Source organism: Canis aureus, chromosome 19 (assembly GCF_053574225.1).
Source record: "Canis aureus isolate CA01 chromosome 19, VMU_Caureus_v.1.0, whole genome shotgun sequence".
NCBI classification, from domain to species: domain Eukaryota; kingdom Metazoa; phylum Chordata; class Mammalia; order Carnivora; family Canidae; genus Canis; species Canis aureus.
Window position 1 is genome coordinate 2,150,663 of NC_135629.1, and position 16,482 is coordinate 2,167,144.

At 55.6% G+C, this 16,482-nt stretch overlaps 2 protein-coding genes across 2 annotated transcripts in view; one reads left to right on the plus strand and one right to left on the minus strand.

The window, feature by feature from the left end:
* Positions 1-12,817: 12,817 nt before the first annotated feature.
* Positions 12,818-15,925, minus strand: LOC144291073 (uncharacterized). The gene is made up of 4 exons (XM_077860830.1): positions 15,905-15,925; positions 13,979-15,348; positions 13,657-13,877; positions 12,818-13,438 (listed from the first exon to the last, which is right to left on the minus strand). Exons 1-2 carry the CDS (start codon positions 15,923-15,925, stop codon positions 14,011-14,013), a joined length of 1,359 nt encoding a protein of 452 aa, XP_077716956.1. The 3' UTR covers positions 12,818-13,438; positions 13,657-13,877; positions 13,979-14,010.
* Positions 15,926-16,097: 172 nt separating this feature from the next.
* PLXNA1 (plexin A1) overlaps positions 16,098-16,482 on the plus strand; it is a 48,714-nt gene continuing 48,329 nt past the window's right edge. Inside the window, exon 1 of the mRNA XM_077857578.1 lies at positions 16,098-16,152. The gene's annotated coding sequence lies outside the window, so the exon portion shown is untranslated. The remainder of the gene's footprint in view (positions 16,153-16,482) is intronic.

Consider the following 16,482-nt stretch of genomic DNA (forward strand, 5'->3'; position numbering starts at 1 on the left):
GTTGAGGCTTGGCAGTGTCCAATTGTCTGGGCAGGTAGCACAAGGCAGCTTTATTCGGCCAAGCTACACATTGGCTGAGAGGAGAGGAGCTTTGGGAGATGCCCTCTCTCCAAGTTCTGGGTCAGCTTGCCAAAGCTGCTTCCTTCCACACAAGGAAGCATTCAGAAAGCACACAGAGGTGAGCGGCCCCAGTATGTGGCAGGGTGCCCTGGCCCAAGCCTCATCCCAGCCTCCCCCAGCAGCCCAAGGAAGGACTGGCCCTTTGTCAGGCCAGCATGGTGGGGGAGGAGGAGGTGTCACAGGTCACCTGGATTGTTGATGTTCAGCGATATCAGAGCTGTCCTTCAGCCGGAAGTGCTGAGACCTTTCTGAGACTCCCGCAGAAGCCTGTGGCATCCAGGGCTTTGTTTAACTTCTCAATCCCACAGGAATCTCTCTCAGATTCCATCCTTCTACCTGGGAGTTGGCTGAGGGCAGCTGTGTTTGCACACACTGGTCTGTGTGCATGTGCCTGTCTGTGCATGTATATATAGATACCTGTGTGTATGTACATGTGTCTGTTTGCACAGGTCTGTGTGCACCTGTGCATCTGTGAATATGTAAATAGATACTTTTCTGTGTGTGCAGAGGTCTGTGTACATCTGCCCGTCTGTATCTGTACACATGTATGTGTATGCCACGGTCTATACGTGTGCACTGTGTTTGCACAGGCAACCAGCCATGGTCCCCACCTGCTAATTAATGCTCCTTGGCTCTCTCTACCTGGATTTCAGCCCATTTCTCCAATTTCCCCCAAGTCAGAACCAAGCTCCTCTGTGTGATGTCTACTTCTTCCCTACTTCTGGGGACTAGGGGGTATTTGTTCAGAGCCACTATATCATTGTATTGGAGTGTGAAGGGGAGGGGCATGTGCTCAAGGTAGGCTCTGTGTGCGTGCATGTGTGTGCATTTTTGCGTCACCTGTGTGGACCTGTATCTCCAGTCCTTCCATGTGGCCATATGTGGTAGGAAGTCAAGCCTGAGAGAGCATTCCTGGGTGAGAGGTGTGTCCAACATTGTATGGACCTGGAGGCAGACATTCCTGGGCTCAAGTCCCAGCCACATGGCTGTTGAGAGGGAATGTTAATACCCATCCCACCTGGTTGCTAGGGGATTAAATATGATGTTAGCTGTGACTTCCAGGGTCCAACCAGGAAACCTGAGAGCATTATGATTATCTAAACATAAGGACCTGAATATAGGGTATTGACTACAAAGAAGATAGAGAAGCCAAAAACCTAAATGGACTGGTATGATAGCCCAGAAATTAGCCAATGGCAGGAAGTTCACATCACCCAGGGCTGCAGGGACAAAGGGAAGAGGCGGGGTTACCCAGGGGGTGCTGGCAGCTCAGGGGCCCTGCTCTTGTGAACTAGAGCCTCTGAGGGGCACAGCTGCCCTGAGAAGTGGCTGCTCATGGCCTGTCCCTGCTCCCATCCTCCATCCTCACCCATGCCACCCATTAGCTGAGCCTGGAACTGGCTGGAACTAGCTGGAACTGGACAGCAAGGCCTGGCCACCTGCTCTGGAGGGGCGGATCCGAGGCCCCGGCCCACAAGAAGGGCTTCAGCATGAGGGGGCTGCTGAGCAAGTACATGTGTCTGCAGGTGTCCCCGTGCCTACACTTGGGTGGGCGTGTAGTGGGCACAGATAGGTATGCACACATACTGTGCGTGTGTCTGGCTTGTACGGGCACAGCTGGATGGACAGCTTCCAGAGGGGTGTCAATCCTCAGCCCTATGGGATATTCACCACATGCCAGGTCCTCTCCCGCCCCCTTCGTAAATGCAAATTCGTTTAGAGTCACACACTCTGTGAAGTAGGGCCATTACTACACCTACTCTCCAGATGAGGAAACCATGGCACAGACAGTATGAGTAACTTGGCCAAGATTACGCAGAGCATGGTGCTGACACTACCTTTTTTTGGAGCAGGAGTCCTGGCCGTGTGCTGGGCCAGGCCCAGGGACATCTGTCCAGAGGCTCAACTCTACTTGTTCAAGCAACCCAGCTAAAGGGGCCAGTCCTCCACCTTTCCCTCACCTGGCCCCCCAGATGGGGAGTGTGGACCCCGGCAAAAGAAATGGCTGAAGTTCATTCCTTCCAAAGTCTTTGACCTGAAGACGCCCAGCAGTGCCAACGCAGGGTCTGAGTTGGTGTCATCCCCGAGGTGGCTGTGAGCCCTGGGACAGAATTCATACACTTGCCCTGTCTCAGCCACACGCCACCACCTCATCCACCCACAAGTGGGTACAGGTGTGGCTGTACATCCCACATCATTCTAGATGGCTGAGGTGGGTGTGAGAGCAGGGCATAGAAGAAATATCCACTGTGCACAGGGAAGGCAGAGTGGTACTGTAGATGTGGACAGGGCCCTCCACTGAGGCCATCACTGAAGGAGGCAACTCACATGACCTCTCTAGAGAACACATTTGGTGAAATGCATCAGAGGCCTTTTAAAGTGTGCAAATTCACAAAAAAACAAAAACCACCCCCCCAACACACGCACACCACACATAACCCACCTGTGTGTTGTTTACGAGAGACCCCGCCTTAGTAATAAGGGTACAGGCTGGTTGAAAATAGAAGCAGAGAGGGGTGCCTGGGTGGCTCAGCGGTTGAGCATCTGCCTTCAGCTCAGGGCATGATCCCGGGGTCCTGGGATCGAGTCCCACATCGGGCTCCCTGTATGGAGTCTGCTTCTCTCTCTGCCTGGGTCTCTACCTCTCCCTGTGTGTCTCTCATAAATAAATGAATAAAATCTAAAAATAAAAAAAAATATTTAGAAAAATAGAAGCAGAGAAACAAACATACCAGCAAACCCTGAGAAGCCTGGAACAGTTGTGTTACTGTCATACAAGGTAGACTTCGGGACAAAGAGAACATACACAACGGAGGGGGACAGTTCAGGCACTACCAGGGATGGTGGACGCCCGTCTGCCTTGGAAATCCTGCGTGTGCGTGCACCTGGCGCAGGCCGCATAGCTGAAGCAGGACTGCCTGAGCGAAGAGGAGGAGGAGCCAAGTCCACCGTCGTCACAGGAGACTGGGAGCACGCACACCCCGTGTTGCTGATGGCAGAGCAAGGGCTGTAAGGAAGCGTGGTCAGGAAGCCAGGTGGGAGTGGGCCCTGTGTCTGAGGATGTTCGTTCTGGCCCTTGCACGGTCTCTTGGAGCGCCCAGCCCGCGGCACAGTGTAAGATGCAGGGCATGACGTCCGAGCTACACGGACCCGGCACCCACCGCAAGCCCCGGGCCTCTCTTTTCTCGCGTGTAAAAGGGAGAAAGTCCTAGACGCCATCCCCTAAGGGGGTTGGGACGACAGGGGTCCCACGGTTAATGCTCTCTAAGTGTGAGGGCAGAGGACCTACCGCCCAGGTCCCCTTTAGGGCCAGCTGTGGGCAGACAGCCCTCCCTCCCGAGTCCTCCCTCTGGGAAGCACTTTTGCTGGGGAGCCACCTCACCCAAGGTACACCCCAGCAGGGCCAGGCACTGTATCCAGCTACTGCTTGTTGCTGCGGGTATGGAGGCCCAGCTCCCACGCCCCAACCTGGAGCAAGCTGGAAAAGCGTTCTGCCCTGAGACCTTGGCATGGCCTCATCGACAGTGCCTGGCAGCCTGGCTAGGCCTGCCCTCTGCTTCTTGCCCTCACCCAGAAGTGTTGACCCCAGGGACACTCACATTAACACCCCACAAGCTCTTCTCTGCCTCGGAACAGGCTTCTAGAATTAATATTGTTAACACTATTATACCCTGCATGCTGTGAAAATGATGGCAATACCTGGCGCATGCCCCCATGAGCTTATAAGTCTAGCAGGAGGAGTTAGTAGGAGTTGTTATAATTCCAAATGTTATTGGAGGTCACTTGTGACGAGGCCCCTGGGGAGAACCTCTGGGAGCTCCGGGCCCAGGGTACTCGGGCTGCGGAGTCAGAGAGGGCTTTGCTGAGAGGTCTCCCTTATTTATATTTTGAACAGCTAATGTTTGCATTGAATGCCTACTATGTGCAGTCATCCAGATGCTGGAGATACAGCAGTAAGGGGAAGGGGAAACCCTGCCGTCTAGAGCTTGGAGACCTGGGGGTGGGAGAGCCAGAGAAGATAATATCAATGATTATAGGATGTCATGCAATGGGAAAAAAGTAAGGGTGCTGGGAACACCAGGGGTGGGGGGGTTCCTGTTTCCTGTAAGGACAGGATACCTGCACCCCTACTCCCTGGGGCTTCCCACACCCAGACAAGGCAGCTGCCTGCACCTCCCTGGCCCCCCCAGGAACGGCCAAATCCAGGTCGCTCTTAAGGAAAAACACTTCTACTTCATACCTGATAACCTGCCTCATTAAATTTAATGGGCTGGTTATTCCCGTTAAGTAAACATCACCTAATTATGAAAAACATATTTGCTGAAATTCGACTGTGGAACAGATAAACCAATTACATGGTTATTCAGCCTCAAAACACACTCAATAATGAAGTGGGGTGCAGACCACAGCAGGGAGGGCTAGTCGAGCACCGGAATTCAGAGCCCCCCATCCCTCTGCACTTGCTCTCTGAGCTTGGTTGGCCTCAAGAACGTCAGTGTCGGGCAGCCCCGGTGGCTCAGCAGTTTAGCGCCACCTTTAGCCCCGGTGTGATCCTGGAGACCGGGATCGAGTCCCGTCTGGGATCGAGTCTGGGATCGAGTCCCGTGTCAGGCTTCCTGCGTGGATGGAGCCTGCTTCTCCCTCTGCCTGCATCTCTGCCTCTCTCTCTCTCTCTCTCTCTCTCTGGGTCTCTCATAAATGAATAAATAAAATCTTAAAAAAAAAAAAAAGAATGTTAGTGTCCCTGAGGGCCAGAGCCTGGGCAGACTGGAACCTGGACTATAGCTGCCTCAGCCCCTGCTCCCACCAGTGACAGAGCCCTAGCTCAAACTGACCTAAGCAAGAAGAGTGTGTTGGCTCGTAGGATTGACAAGTGCGGGAGGAAGCATCTGGTGTGGCTGGATTTGAGTGTTTTACACAGTGACTGGGACCTGCTTGCTCTCCTTCAGTTCAGTCCCTTAGCACCATTCTCCTCTCTTTGTCACCTTCGTTCTTGGGCTTCATGATTTGCCCCAGCGAGTCTAGCCTTGTAAAGAGAGTTTCTCTTTCCCTCCAGCTCCAGCTTAGGGTTTATGGGCAGAGAATAAATTAGAGCAGACAAAGTAATATCAGGAAGCTCTCAGGGGAGGCCAATAAACATATGAAAAAATGCCCTACATCCTTATGACTCATCAGGGAAATGCAAGGCAAAACCACAAAGAAATACCTCTGCATACCCATCCAGTAGCTGAAGTTCTGAGGACAGACACCACCAGGTGTGGATGAGCATAAGCAACCGCTGGGACCCACGTACAGTGCTGTGAGGAGTGTATTTAAACCCCTTTGGAAAATGGTTTGGCAGTTTCTCATAAAGTTAAACATCCATGCAGCAAGTTGACTCCTAGATCGATATCCAGGGGAATGAATATGTATATGGTCTAAATGGAACATGGAGGGATGCTCAGACCACTGTGTTCATAGTAGCCAAGGAGTTAAAAGGGTCCCAAAGTCCATAGACAGCAGAATGGGCAGGTTGCAGTTTAATCATCCAACAAAATACTGCCCCACAATGAAGAACAAACTAGAGCTCCCCATGAGGACACGGAGAATTTCTCAGACGTCTGGACTGAGAGGAGCACACCCTGCTATTAGCTTCCTAACAAATTAACCACCAGCCCAGCAGCTTCCAGCTGGCTGCACACCATCTCCCACGCCCCGGGGTCAGAAGCCCTGGCACAGCTGAGCCGGTGCCCTGCTCAGGGAGGGTCTCATGAGGCTACAGTTGGGGGCGGTCAGGCTGGCCTCCCACCAAGCTCACCGGCTGTTGGCAGAACTCATTCCCTTGTGGCTGGAGGCTGGAGGCCACGGCCATCCCCTAGCATGTGACTGTCCCAGGCCCGCCTCATCATGGTCTCACTTCTTCAAAGCCGGCAAGGGAGTCTCCAACGTGACCTAATAGGATCGTGAAAGAGACAACCCTTCACCTTTGCTCGATCCTATCCATTAGAAGCAAGTCATACGCTTATGGGGAGGGGATATACAAAAGTGTGACTCACTGAGGGCACCCAGCAGTGCCTGCCAGAGTGCTGGATGACGGGACAGAGAGAGAGGAAGGTATCTCTAGATAGCCCTCGTGGAATAATCCCACAAATCGGCTAGTAAGAGGAAAGAAAACAATCCAGAAACAACTGAGGTTCAGAGCAGGGTATATACAGTTTGTATCTTTTGGGAAAACAGGCAAGAATATCCAGGTGTTTGCATTTGCTTGTAACAGTGTGAGGTGTCTGCTAGGACACAGGAAAACTATAACAGTCTCTCTCCCACAGCAGGAGCTGGGATGCTCCAGAGGGAGACTGACTTTTCATTGTGTATCCTTTTGTGCGCTTCTCGGATTTTTTTTTCTAAGTCATGAGCATATATTTTAATAACTAAAAGGCCTCTTTGAATTATTTAAAAAAAAAAAAAAAAAAAAGGCAAAGAGGCCAGACCTCATGAACAGTAAAGGCTGCTGGAAGCATCAGCAGCTGCTGCACCGGAGAGGTTGACCCCATCTAACCACCTGTCCCTAGCCACCCTACAGCCAACCCCCACCTTATAGTGTGCAGTAGAGAGTGAGGAGTGAGTCTCATGGCCCTGGTAGGTCCAGTAAGCTGCCAGGGCCATCTTGGCCGACAGGTTGGAAGTGCTTGAGAAAGCACACAATGCCTGAAGACAGACCTCCTTGGACCTTTCAGAGAAGCAAGTCAGTGAATGTCCCTTTGGATGAAGCAAAGCTAGATTTTTGTCAAATCTGGTTCTGTCCATTGTTTATGTCTGATGATGTCCAGTGCTGAGTCCAAGGCTGCTCCAGACCAGGCCAGTAGGGGTGGGGGTGGGGGTGCTTCAAGGTGGCCTTCCCAGAAGAGGAAGATCCCGTGTGGGGGCTAGCTGGGTAAGGTCAGCAGGGTGACCTCATGGGGACAGAAGGAATCAGCATCATGTGCAGAGCTCATGGTAAGTTAGGGAAATCACAAAGATTCCCTGTGACACAGCATAAAGCACAGGAAGGGGCAGGGGTGGCGAGGGGGCGAGCAGTATGGCCAGGGCTGCTGCGGATGCTGGTGTGCAGGGGTCAAAAGAACGGACTGCAGCCTGCTCAGCATGCCCGCTGGGGTACCTCACTTTACTTCTTTGTGCCTCAATTTCCTCATCTGTGAAAAGGGGGCAGTAACAGCCCCTCCCTGCCTGGTGGTGTTGAGGGTGAACAAGGTGCCTCAGGGAGATCCCTCTGCACAGGGACGCCTATATGTTTTCTCTGGTCCGCACAGTGGCTCTGGGAGCCGCTACCATTTGCCCCACGACCCAGAAAAGACATCAAGGGGCAAACACTGATGGGAGCAGAGTCCTGGGGCAGGGGAAGGGGCTGCCTCCAAAGCGTGCACACTTTTGGATGGAGCCTCCAGCTGCGATGGGGCCCTTCCCCCAAGGGGAGAGTTCTCCCAGGAGGGGTGTCTCAGAGGGTTGGTTCAAAAAGGCTCCCCAGAAATTCCAACAATTCTTCTCATCTCCACTCCCACCTGTGACCTTGACCGTATCCACAGGACAGCCAGCGCGCAGCCCCAGAAGTATACGTGGGCCTGGGCACAGCCGAGAGCTTCCGAGAGAACTCTCTGGAGACCGGTCTGGGATCCAATGGCCGGGAGGACGATGCCTTCCTGCCAGGCCCTCAGACGCTGCGGCAGAGACCAGCCAGTCCTGCCACAGCCTCTAAGTTCCCCCACAGAAGCCATGAGAGAGAACGAATGATTGCTGCTTGAAGCCATGAGATTTTAGGGTGACCCGTTACAGCAACAGAGAGCAAGTACAGCCCACAAGCCCTTACAGAATGCCTGCCTTGCACACTCATCCTGAGAAAGATAGGTCGCCATGCCTCGGGGGCTCAGTCGGTTGGGTGTGTACTCTTGGTTTCAGCTCAGGTCATGATCTCAGGGTCATGGGATTGAGCCCTGCCTAGGGCTGGAGATCAGCACAGAGTCGGCTTGGGACTCTCTCCCTCTGCTTCTCCCTGCACACGCACATGCCTGCTCTCTCTCTGACCTCTCTCTAAGATAAATAAATAAATCCTAAAAAAAGAGAAAAAAGAAAGAAAGATGAGGCCCTAGTAGTCTTCATGGGGCTTCCATTCTGGAGGGAAGCAGGGGCGTGGAGTGGGTTGGGAAATAACTTAGAAAACATTGGGGGAATTAGTGGTATAATGAACCTAACTGGGGATGTGACTGCAGGACATTTTTATTTTATCTTTAAGATTTTATTTATTTATTTGAGAAAGCATAAGTAGGCACAGAGGGAGAGGGAGAAGCAGGCTCCCTGCTGAACAAGGGGCCCAATGCTGGGCTCCATCCCAGGACCCTGGGATCATGACCTGAGCCGAAGGGTCGCTTAACCACTGAGCTGCCCAGGTGTCCCTTTAGTTTTTCTTTTGAAATAATTATGATCTATAATAATGATAACCTCTCAAGAATCTGGTAAGATAGTACAATGAGGTACCTTCTCCCAGCTTGCTTCAGGGCTTACATCCTCTGTTAACTATAGGACAAGATGGAAACCACAACACAGTACCTGTGTCCTTCCTCATGGATAACCAAGGCTGAGACCAAGATACAGACCTGTCCCTCACCGTAAAGATCTCCTCCTGCTTCCCCCCATCCCTCACCTCACCAAACTCTGATTTGTTTTCCATTTCCATGATCTTGTCACTTCAAAGATGTTATGTACATGGAGTAATATTTTACTAATATAATAATGTATTATGTAATACTAATAATAATATTTTGTTACGGCAAGTCTGCCATTTTACTTTTTGTTTTGTTTGTTCCCTGTGTGTTTTCTTTCTGTTTTCTTTTTTTCTGCCTTCCTGTGGGTTACTTGAACACATTTTATAATTCCATTTTGGTTTATCTATAGTGTTTTTGAGTGTGTCTCTTTGCATAATTTGTAGTGGTTGCTCTAAGGATTACATTCTATATATGTCCTCACCACAGCCTACTGGTTCTTACCAGCTTGAGTGATGTGTAGAAATCTGACTTCCCATTTACATCCCCTTCCCCTCTGCCATGTGTAATGAAATTACTGAGGTGCTCCCTGTAACTACTCTGAGACATGAGACACTGGCATAATTTTTGCTTCAACTATCCAATGTAATTCAGAAAGCTACAGAGAGGAAGTCCATTGTTCTTCCTTCCTTCCTGATGCTCCAAGAATCCTCCTTTTATCATTTTCTCTCTCTTTAGAGAGCTTTCTTCAGCCGTCTTTCAGGGAAGGCCTGTTGCTGACACTTTCTCATGCTTTTCCTTCGTGTGAGAGCATCTTGACGTCTTCTCATCCCTGGGTGGTATTTTCACAAGTTACAGAGTTCACACATGACAGTTCTCTTTTAGCCCTTCAAAATGTCCTTCCAGCCTCCAGGGTTCCTGATGAGGAATCTTCCGTACACAAACTGTTTGGCCTCAACAGTAAGGCCTTCGTTTCTCTGTTGCTGCTTTCAAGGATTGTTGTCTTCAGTGTTTGGAAGGTTGCTGATGATGGGTTTTGTCACACGTTTCTTTGAGTTTATACCATTTGGGGTTTGTTCAGCTTCTTGAATCTGTAGGTTTATGTCTTCTGCCAAATTTGGAGATTTTTAGCCATTATTTACCTAATTTTTTTTCAGTCTCCCCAGCCCACCTCCTTGTCTCCTCTCCTTCTGGGAATTTGATGGCACAGATGTGAGATATTTTGTTATTTTGCACAGGTTCCTGAGGCTCTGAGCCTCCATCCCAGTCTATTCTCTCTGTTTTTTTGGACGGGATCATTGCTATTGTTCTATCTTCAAGTTCACTGATTCTTTCCTCTTTCCCTCCTGTTCTGCTGTGCAGCCATCCATTATCCCTTTTAATCTAATTATTGTACTTTTTTAAAGTATGAAATATCAATTTGGTTCTTTTTTCAATAAATTTTTATTTATTGATGACAGTCACACACACACAGAGAGAGAGAGAGAGAGAGAGGCAGAGACACAGGCAGAGGGAGAAGCAGGCTCCATACACCGGGAGCCCGACGTGGGATTCGATCCCGGGTCTCCAGGATCGCGCCCTGGGCCAAAGGCAGGCGCCAAACTGCTGCGCCACCCAGGGATCCCCAGTTTGGTTCTTTATGGTGTTAATTTCAATTCTTCTCAGGTAATTCCAGCATCCATTGTCACTCTGGTGCTGGCATCTGTTGACTGTGTATTCTCTAGCAAGCTGAGCGTTCCCTGGTACCTGGTATAATGGTAACTTTTGATTGGGTCCTATAGCTTTGGGGGGCATGTGCTGATACCCTGGGTCGTATCTCTATGTTTGGTTTCATAACTGGCCTCCTCTGGCCCCACACAGGTGGGCAAAGAGGGAACTGCCCCATTGCGGCTGGGTGTGTGTCAGGGAAGGCAGGCCAGCTTCTCCCCTTCAGCCCATGGCTTTTTAATGCAACAAGAAAATCTGGGCTGCTTCCCTGAGCCTCAGGGGCCTGATTCTTGGGGCTACAGAGTACAGGGCCTCTTAGCACTACAGAGATGGCAGCGGGATGGCTTTTCCAGAGGCCAGAGCCCTGGAGGGAATACCATGCTTGGGACATCATCTGCCACCTGGCCATGAGCCCCCAGAGGGACAAGTACCCAGTCTGGGCTTCCCGGAGGGTGGCATGTGCTGTGGGATCCAGACCTAGTCAGAGATCTCAAACAGAAGGGCTGCTGGCTGGACTCTTGTTGCTGGTGGTCTTGTTCGCTCAATGCTCGCCCTATAGCTGCACTCCAGCTCACCACCCACTCAGCCCTCACCAGTTCCCAGACTCAGCCTGCTCACTGTTCACACCCATCACCGACTCGGCCCTCAGAGTACACCTGAATCCCAGAACAAGGTGATGCTGAACCAACCCCTCCAGTGCTCTTGGGACATGTCTGCAAAACGGTGGGCAGGGGCTCTGCCATTGTGTCTTCTGTGCAAAGTAGTGCACAGTGACCTGGTTGCATCCCCAAAGCCAGGGGCAGGGGGAGGGCTGGTGACAGACCTGAACCCAAACTGGTCATGGCTGTCACACAGGGACAGGTAGTGTGGGCAGGGGGTTTCCTGGAGGAGGGACAAGGGAGCTTGGGCCATGAACGGGGCAGGTAGGGGCACTCTTGGTCAAGGGCACAGCATGGGGAGTGGCCGGAGGCATGAAGACGTCTTTGGAATAAAACTCTCATCACGGCAACAATGCCAGGCACACAGGGAGAAGCAGTCAGGGTTCTGAATGCCTCGCCTGCCCTACACCCAGGCCTGCTTATTTTGATAACTACACAGGGATTTCCCAGTGCGGCCCCCAGCTTGGGAGGGGTCCCTGATACCAGCCTCCCCCTGCCATATTCTACCACCAGCCCACAATGACTGGTTCGAAGGAGCCACATGATGAGCTCATTTCACTGAGGCCCAATTCTGGAAATTTTCTTGGAACTATGGGAGGTGCCTAGAGCTGCTGAGGCTACCGCTCAGAAGGCCTGTGTGGTGGGTGTGAACCAGGCTGGTAGCCAGCAGAGCCCGCACATGGGGAGAGAGCTCCAGGGCCCAATGGCCATGCTGTGCCTAGGACCTACACATGCTCAAAGGATGCTCACCTGAGCCAACACGTGTCTCTTGGAGCTTAAACCCAGTCGGGGGTCTGCCTCCTGCTATACAGAGCCTGACTGCTGAAGGCAGGGTGGGAGGGGAGTGGGCTGGGTGAGCCCAAGGAGGCTACAGTTGGCTCCCAGCAGGCTTCTCTTCAGAATGTCTGTTCTGGGGCTGAACCCTCTCTTGTCTAGGGGACCAAAGGCATAGAGTGTGGAGATGGCTCTGTGCTCACCCCTCCATGGGCATCATTTTTTCTCTGGTCCCTTGACAGACTTCCACACATCCACACTGGGCTCCCAGTCCCCTCTACACCCAGTGGCCAGAAAAGGCTTCCCAGAATAAATATGACAGCAACTGCTGCTCACCCCCTGAGCCCACAGCAGCTGCCAGTGGGCCGAGTCTGATAGCACCTACCTACAGCAAGATGACCCACAGTGCTGCATGCTCGGGGCCAGGGCAGGGTGGGTGCCCTCCAGGTGTCAAGGAACCCCCAGGGGGCACTTGCTCTGTGCCTGCCCCCAGTATGTATGCATGTATGCATATACACCTGTATACCTGCACAGACCATGGGGATGGGGGGCAAGGTGTTCTGGGTGTGGAAGGAATCTCCTTGAGGTCCTGAGCAGAGAAAAGTTCCTACCGTCTCTCCTCCCTGAGATCTCTCTGGGCCACAGCGTGGAGAGCCAAGTGGGGAGGGGCCGGGTAGGAACTATTGACCCAGAGGGTCCCCATATGCTCAAGGCAGAAGATGGTAGGAATGGGGGAGGTAAGAAACGGTTGGGTTAGAAATATTTGGGGGCACCTGGCTGGCTCAGTTGGTAGAGCATGTGACTCTTGATCTCAGAGTCTTGAGTTCAAGCCCCATGTTGGGCATGGAGCCTACTTAAAAAAATTTTTTTTAAAAGACGTATTTATTCATTTGGGGGTAGAAAGGGCAGGGAGAGAGAGAGAGAAAGAGAGAGAGAGAATCTCCAGCAGACACCCCACTAAGCAGGGAGCCTGATGTGGGGCTTGATCCTGTGACCCTGAGATCCACAACCAAGAGTCTGATGCTCAACCAACCGAACCACCTAAAATTTTTTTTAAAAGATTTTATTTATTTATTCATGAGAGACACAGTGAGAGGCAGAGACACAGGCAGAGGGAGAAGCAGGCTCCACGCAGGGAGCCTGATGTGGGACTTGATCCCAAGAACCCAGGATCACAACCTGAGCTGAAGGCAGATGCTCAACCACTGAGCCACCCAGGTACCCCTACCCCTAAAATTTTTAAAAATTATCTGTCATCTATCTATCTATCTATCTATCTATCATCTAACTATCTATCAAAATAAAGAAATATTTGGTTTCTGAGGTAGGGGTGAGGGACAGGCAGGAGTCGGGGTGACTCAGGGCCGGGTATCAGTGGTCATACCTCAAGGGACCCACTGTGCTCCCCCGAGACTCCTCCTCACCCATCAGCTGTGGGGCCCTGCCTCAGGGAGGGAAGGCACTCTTGAGTCTACCCTTGTACAAAGCTCTGAGCTGCCAAAATGCAGAAGCAGCCCCTGGAGGTGGTCCAGTGACAGGGACGCTGGAAGGTACGGAGAGGGCCTCCTCACCCAACGCCCCAGATCAGAACGGCGTTCTCACAAGTCGTGCCCCACTGTCCAACAACTCCATGCGCTCTTGAACTGCATCGGCAAACGGAAGCAAAACCTACAGAGAGAGGAAACCCAGAGAGGTAGAGCCCAGCAGCCCTGCGGACTCATCCCCACACGTGATGTGGGATGAGGAGCAACGACTGCAGCCCCTGGTGCACTCCCACTCTGCCTCCCCTCCTCCCGTCTGCACTGGAGGCTCCGGGCCTTAGCTCAGAGCTGGGCTTCGGCAGGGGTGTGGCCAAGGGGAAGGGAGCCCCAGGGTGTGGAACCCACCGCACAGGGCTCGTCCCAGCAACAGTTCCTTGCCGTTGTCTCTCCAACAAACTGCCTGTGGGGCTCCTCTCCCCACGTCTGCGGATAGTTGCCTTTTGCTCTACGGACTCTTGGGGGTTCCTTTTATATCCTAGGTCCACAGCTTTCGTCAAGTATGTACTTGGGTTTGCAAAGAACTTTTCCTACATCCTGGCTCGCCTTGCCATTTCCTCTCTCGTAACCTTTAGTAACAAAAATGACTGATTTTAAGGTGGTCAAACTGATCCAAATATTCCTTTATTTATTTCTTTTCGACATCTTGTTGAAGAAATCCTTTCCTCACCCTATCGTTTTCTGAAAGTATTGCAGTTTTCTTCAGGGCTCTGGGGCCTGGGATCCACCTGGAACAGAAGGTCCGGCCCAATCCACCTGCGTTACATAATCGGATTTCCGTCTTGAACAGATCTTGCTGCCATGGTTTGGGGAGTAGACAGAAAGGTGACATGAGCAGGAACGGGGTGGAGTGGGACGGAAGGAAGTGGTGTGATCTGGAATAACACTGGAGAGAATCCACGGGGCTGCAGGAAGCAGGGGGCGTGGGGTGGGGATGCAGTGTCGGGGAGAGCGCTGGGGCTCCTGGTTGGGCAACTGTGGGGTGTGTTGGGGGGGGTGCAGGGTTAACCATGAGCTTGGCTGCCACCCAGAGCCCAGTGGCCTTCTTGAGCTTCTCTGGAAACATTTGGACATGGGGGCTGCTCCCCAAAGGAGAGGCCATGGATCTTGGGGAACTATGGAGCAGAGTGAGAAGACCCTTGAGCAGTGCCTTCCGCAGTGGCCCTGGGGAGGACAGGATGGCAACAGAGCAGCCCGAGAGCTGGGGATGGCCCTGAAGCCAGCGGGCACACAACACAAAGCAGGAATAGACATTTTCTCAGGCCTGGTGCAGTGTTCATCCTCATGCCTCACTGCAGCTCGGCCCACATCCGTTCCATGCAGGAAGGTGAGGCTCTCAGAGCAGACGGGACTGCTGCGTGTTAACCTGCCGCGCCCGCACCCGGGTCTGTGCGGCGGGGAGGGCTCTCCGGGCCTGGTTTGCCTCCCACAAGCTGGGAACCCCGGCGAGTCACTTCGCCTCTCCCGCCTCAGTTTACCGTCTGTTACACGTAGCAGAACCCCGCGCTGTCGGCGCCCCGTTGGTGCTTGCTGGATGAAACAGCGAATAGCACTTTGGGAGGTGCTGGCGGCCGTGAGAACACGCCAGTCGGAGCCGCCGCAGGCCGGTGTGGGGCTGCGGCCCGCGCCCTCCCTGCTGGGACGCTGCTGGCTCCGGCGAGCTCCCGTGCGCGCGGGGCGACCCGCCAGCCCAGCCCTCGGGCCCAGCGCGCTGCTGAAGCCGGCCCGCGGGGCACGACCTCCGAGCCCGAGCCGGATGCAGCGGCCGCGGGCCCGGCTCCTCGCAGGACGGCCGACCCCGGGCGGAGGAGGAGAGGCGGCCCCCTCGGAGGGGCGCTGTGCGCGGGGAGGGCTGCAGGCGAGGCCCGGGCCCTGGAGCTGCCGGCCGCGTGCTCCGCCCCGCAGCGCCCCGGGGGGGTGACGCGCGGCTCTCGCGCCGTGAGGGCCCCTCGGCGGCCGGCCCTGCCCCGGGCCCCGGCTGCACCGCCCCGGCCCCGGCCCCGGCCCGCCCCGCAGCGCCTCCCGCCCTCCCCGGGCCGTCTGCGGGCCCGAGCGCCGCGCGAGCACAGTCCGGGAGGCGCACCCCCGCCCCGCCGCACGCCCCGCCGCGTCCCGGGGTCCGCGGGGCTGGCGCCCTCCACGCCCCAGGTCGGGACCCGCTGCGGCTGCGGCTGCGGCTGCGGCTGCGGCTGCGGCTGCCACGGGGAAGGGGCGGGGGGGGCGTGTGCGGGGCCGAGCCCAGCCAGCAGGGGGCGCCCGGCCCGCCTCACCCGCGGCAACGCTGACCCGGGGCAAGGCACCTGCCTTGCTCGGGCCTCAGTTTACCCGTCCGGGAACGGAGGCCCCGTTCCGAGGCCGCGCACCCAGAGGCCGGGCCTACCCCGGGGACGCGGGCCCAGGACGGCCCCGAACCCCGGGGCTCCCCGCGGACGCTCCGCCGCGGCCCCGGCGCGGAGCCCTTAAGGCGGGCCGGCTGTCGCCCTTTGAAGACGCGCGGTGGGCCCGGGCCGGCGCGCGGCGCGGGGCCGAGCGCCCCCTGGAGGCCGCTGGCGGCCCCGCCCCCTGCGCCCGCCCCGCCCCGCCCCGCAGGCCCCGCCCCCGGCCCCGGGCAGCGCATGCGCGCGGCGCGGCGCTCCGCGGGCGGCGAGAGCGAGGCCGGTCCGCAGCCGCGCGGCCCCATTCATGCTGGGCAGTGGCGGCGCGGCCACGCAGCGGACCCCGGGCGCGGCGGCCTCGGCCTGGGCGGCCTGCGCGGCTTCGGCGGCCCCGCGGCGGGGCGGGCGGCGGCGGCGGGGCGACGGGGCGCGGCGATGGCCGGCGGCGGGGCGCGCCCCGGGGCAGCCCGTGAGTAGGGGCGCAACTTTGCCCGGCGGCGCGGCGGGGGCGGGGGGCGGGGGGCGCCCTCGGCGGGGGCGGGGCGGGGCGGGGGCGCGGGGCGGGGGGCGCGGGGCGGGCGCGTGTCCCTGCGGCTGCGTGTCCCTGCGGCCCCGCGTGTCCGGGCGCGGCCGTGGCGCGGGCGCGGGCGCGGGCGCGGGGCCCGCCGTGTCTCCGCCGGGTCGGGGTCAGACCGCGGCCCCGGGCCCCGCCGCCGGCCTCCTGCCCGGGCGGGCCGAGCTCCGCGGGGCAGCGGCGCCCCGGGCGGGGGCGGGGCGGGGCGGGGCGGGGACGGCGCTG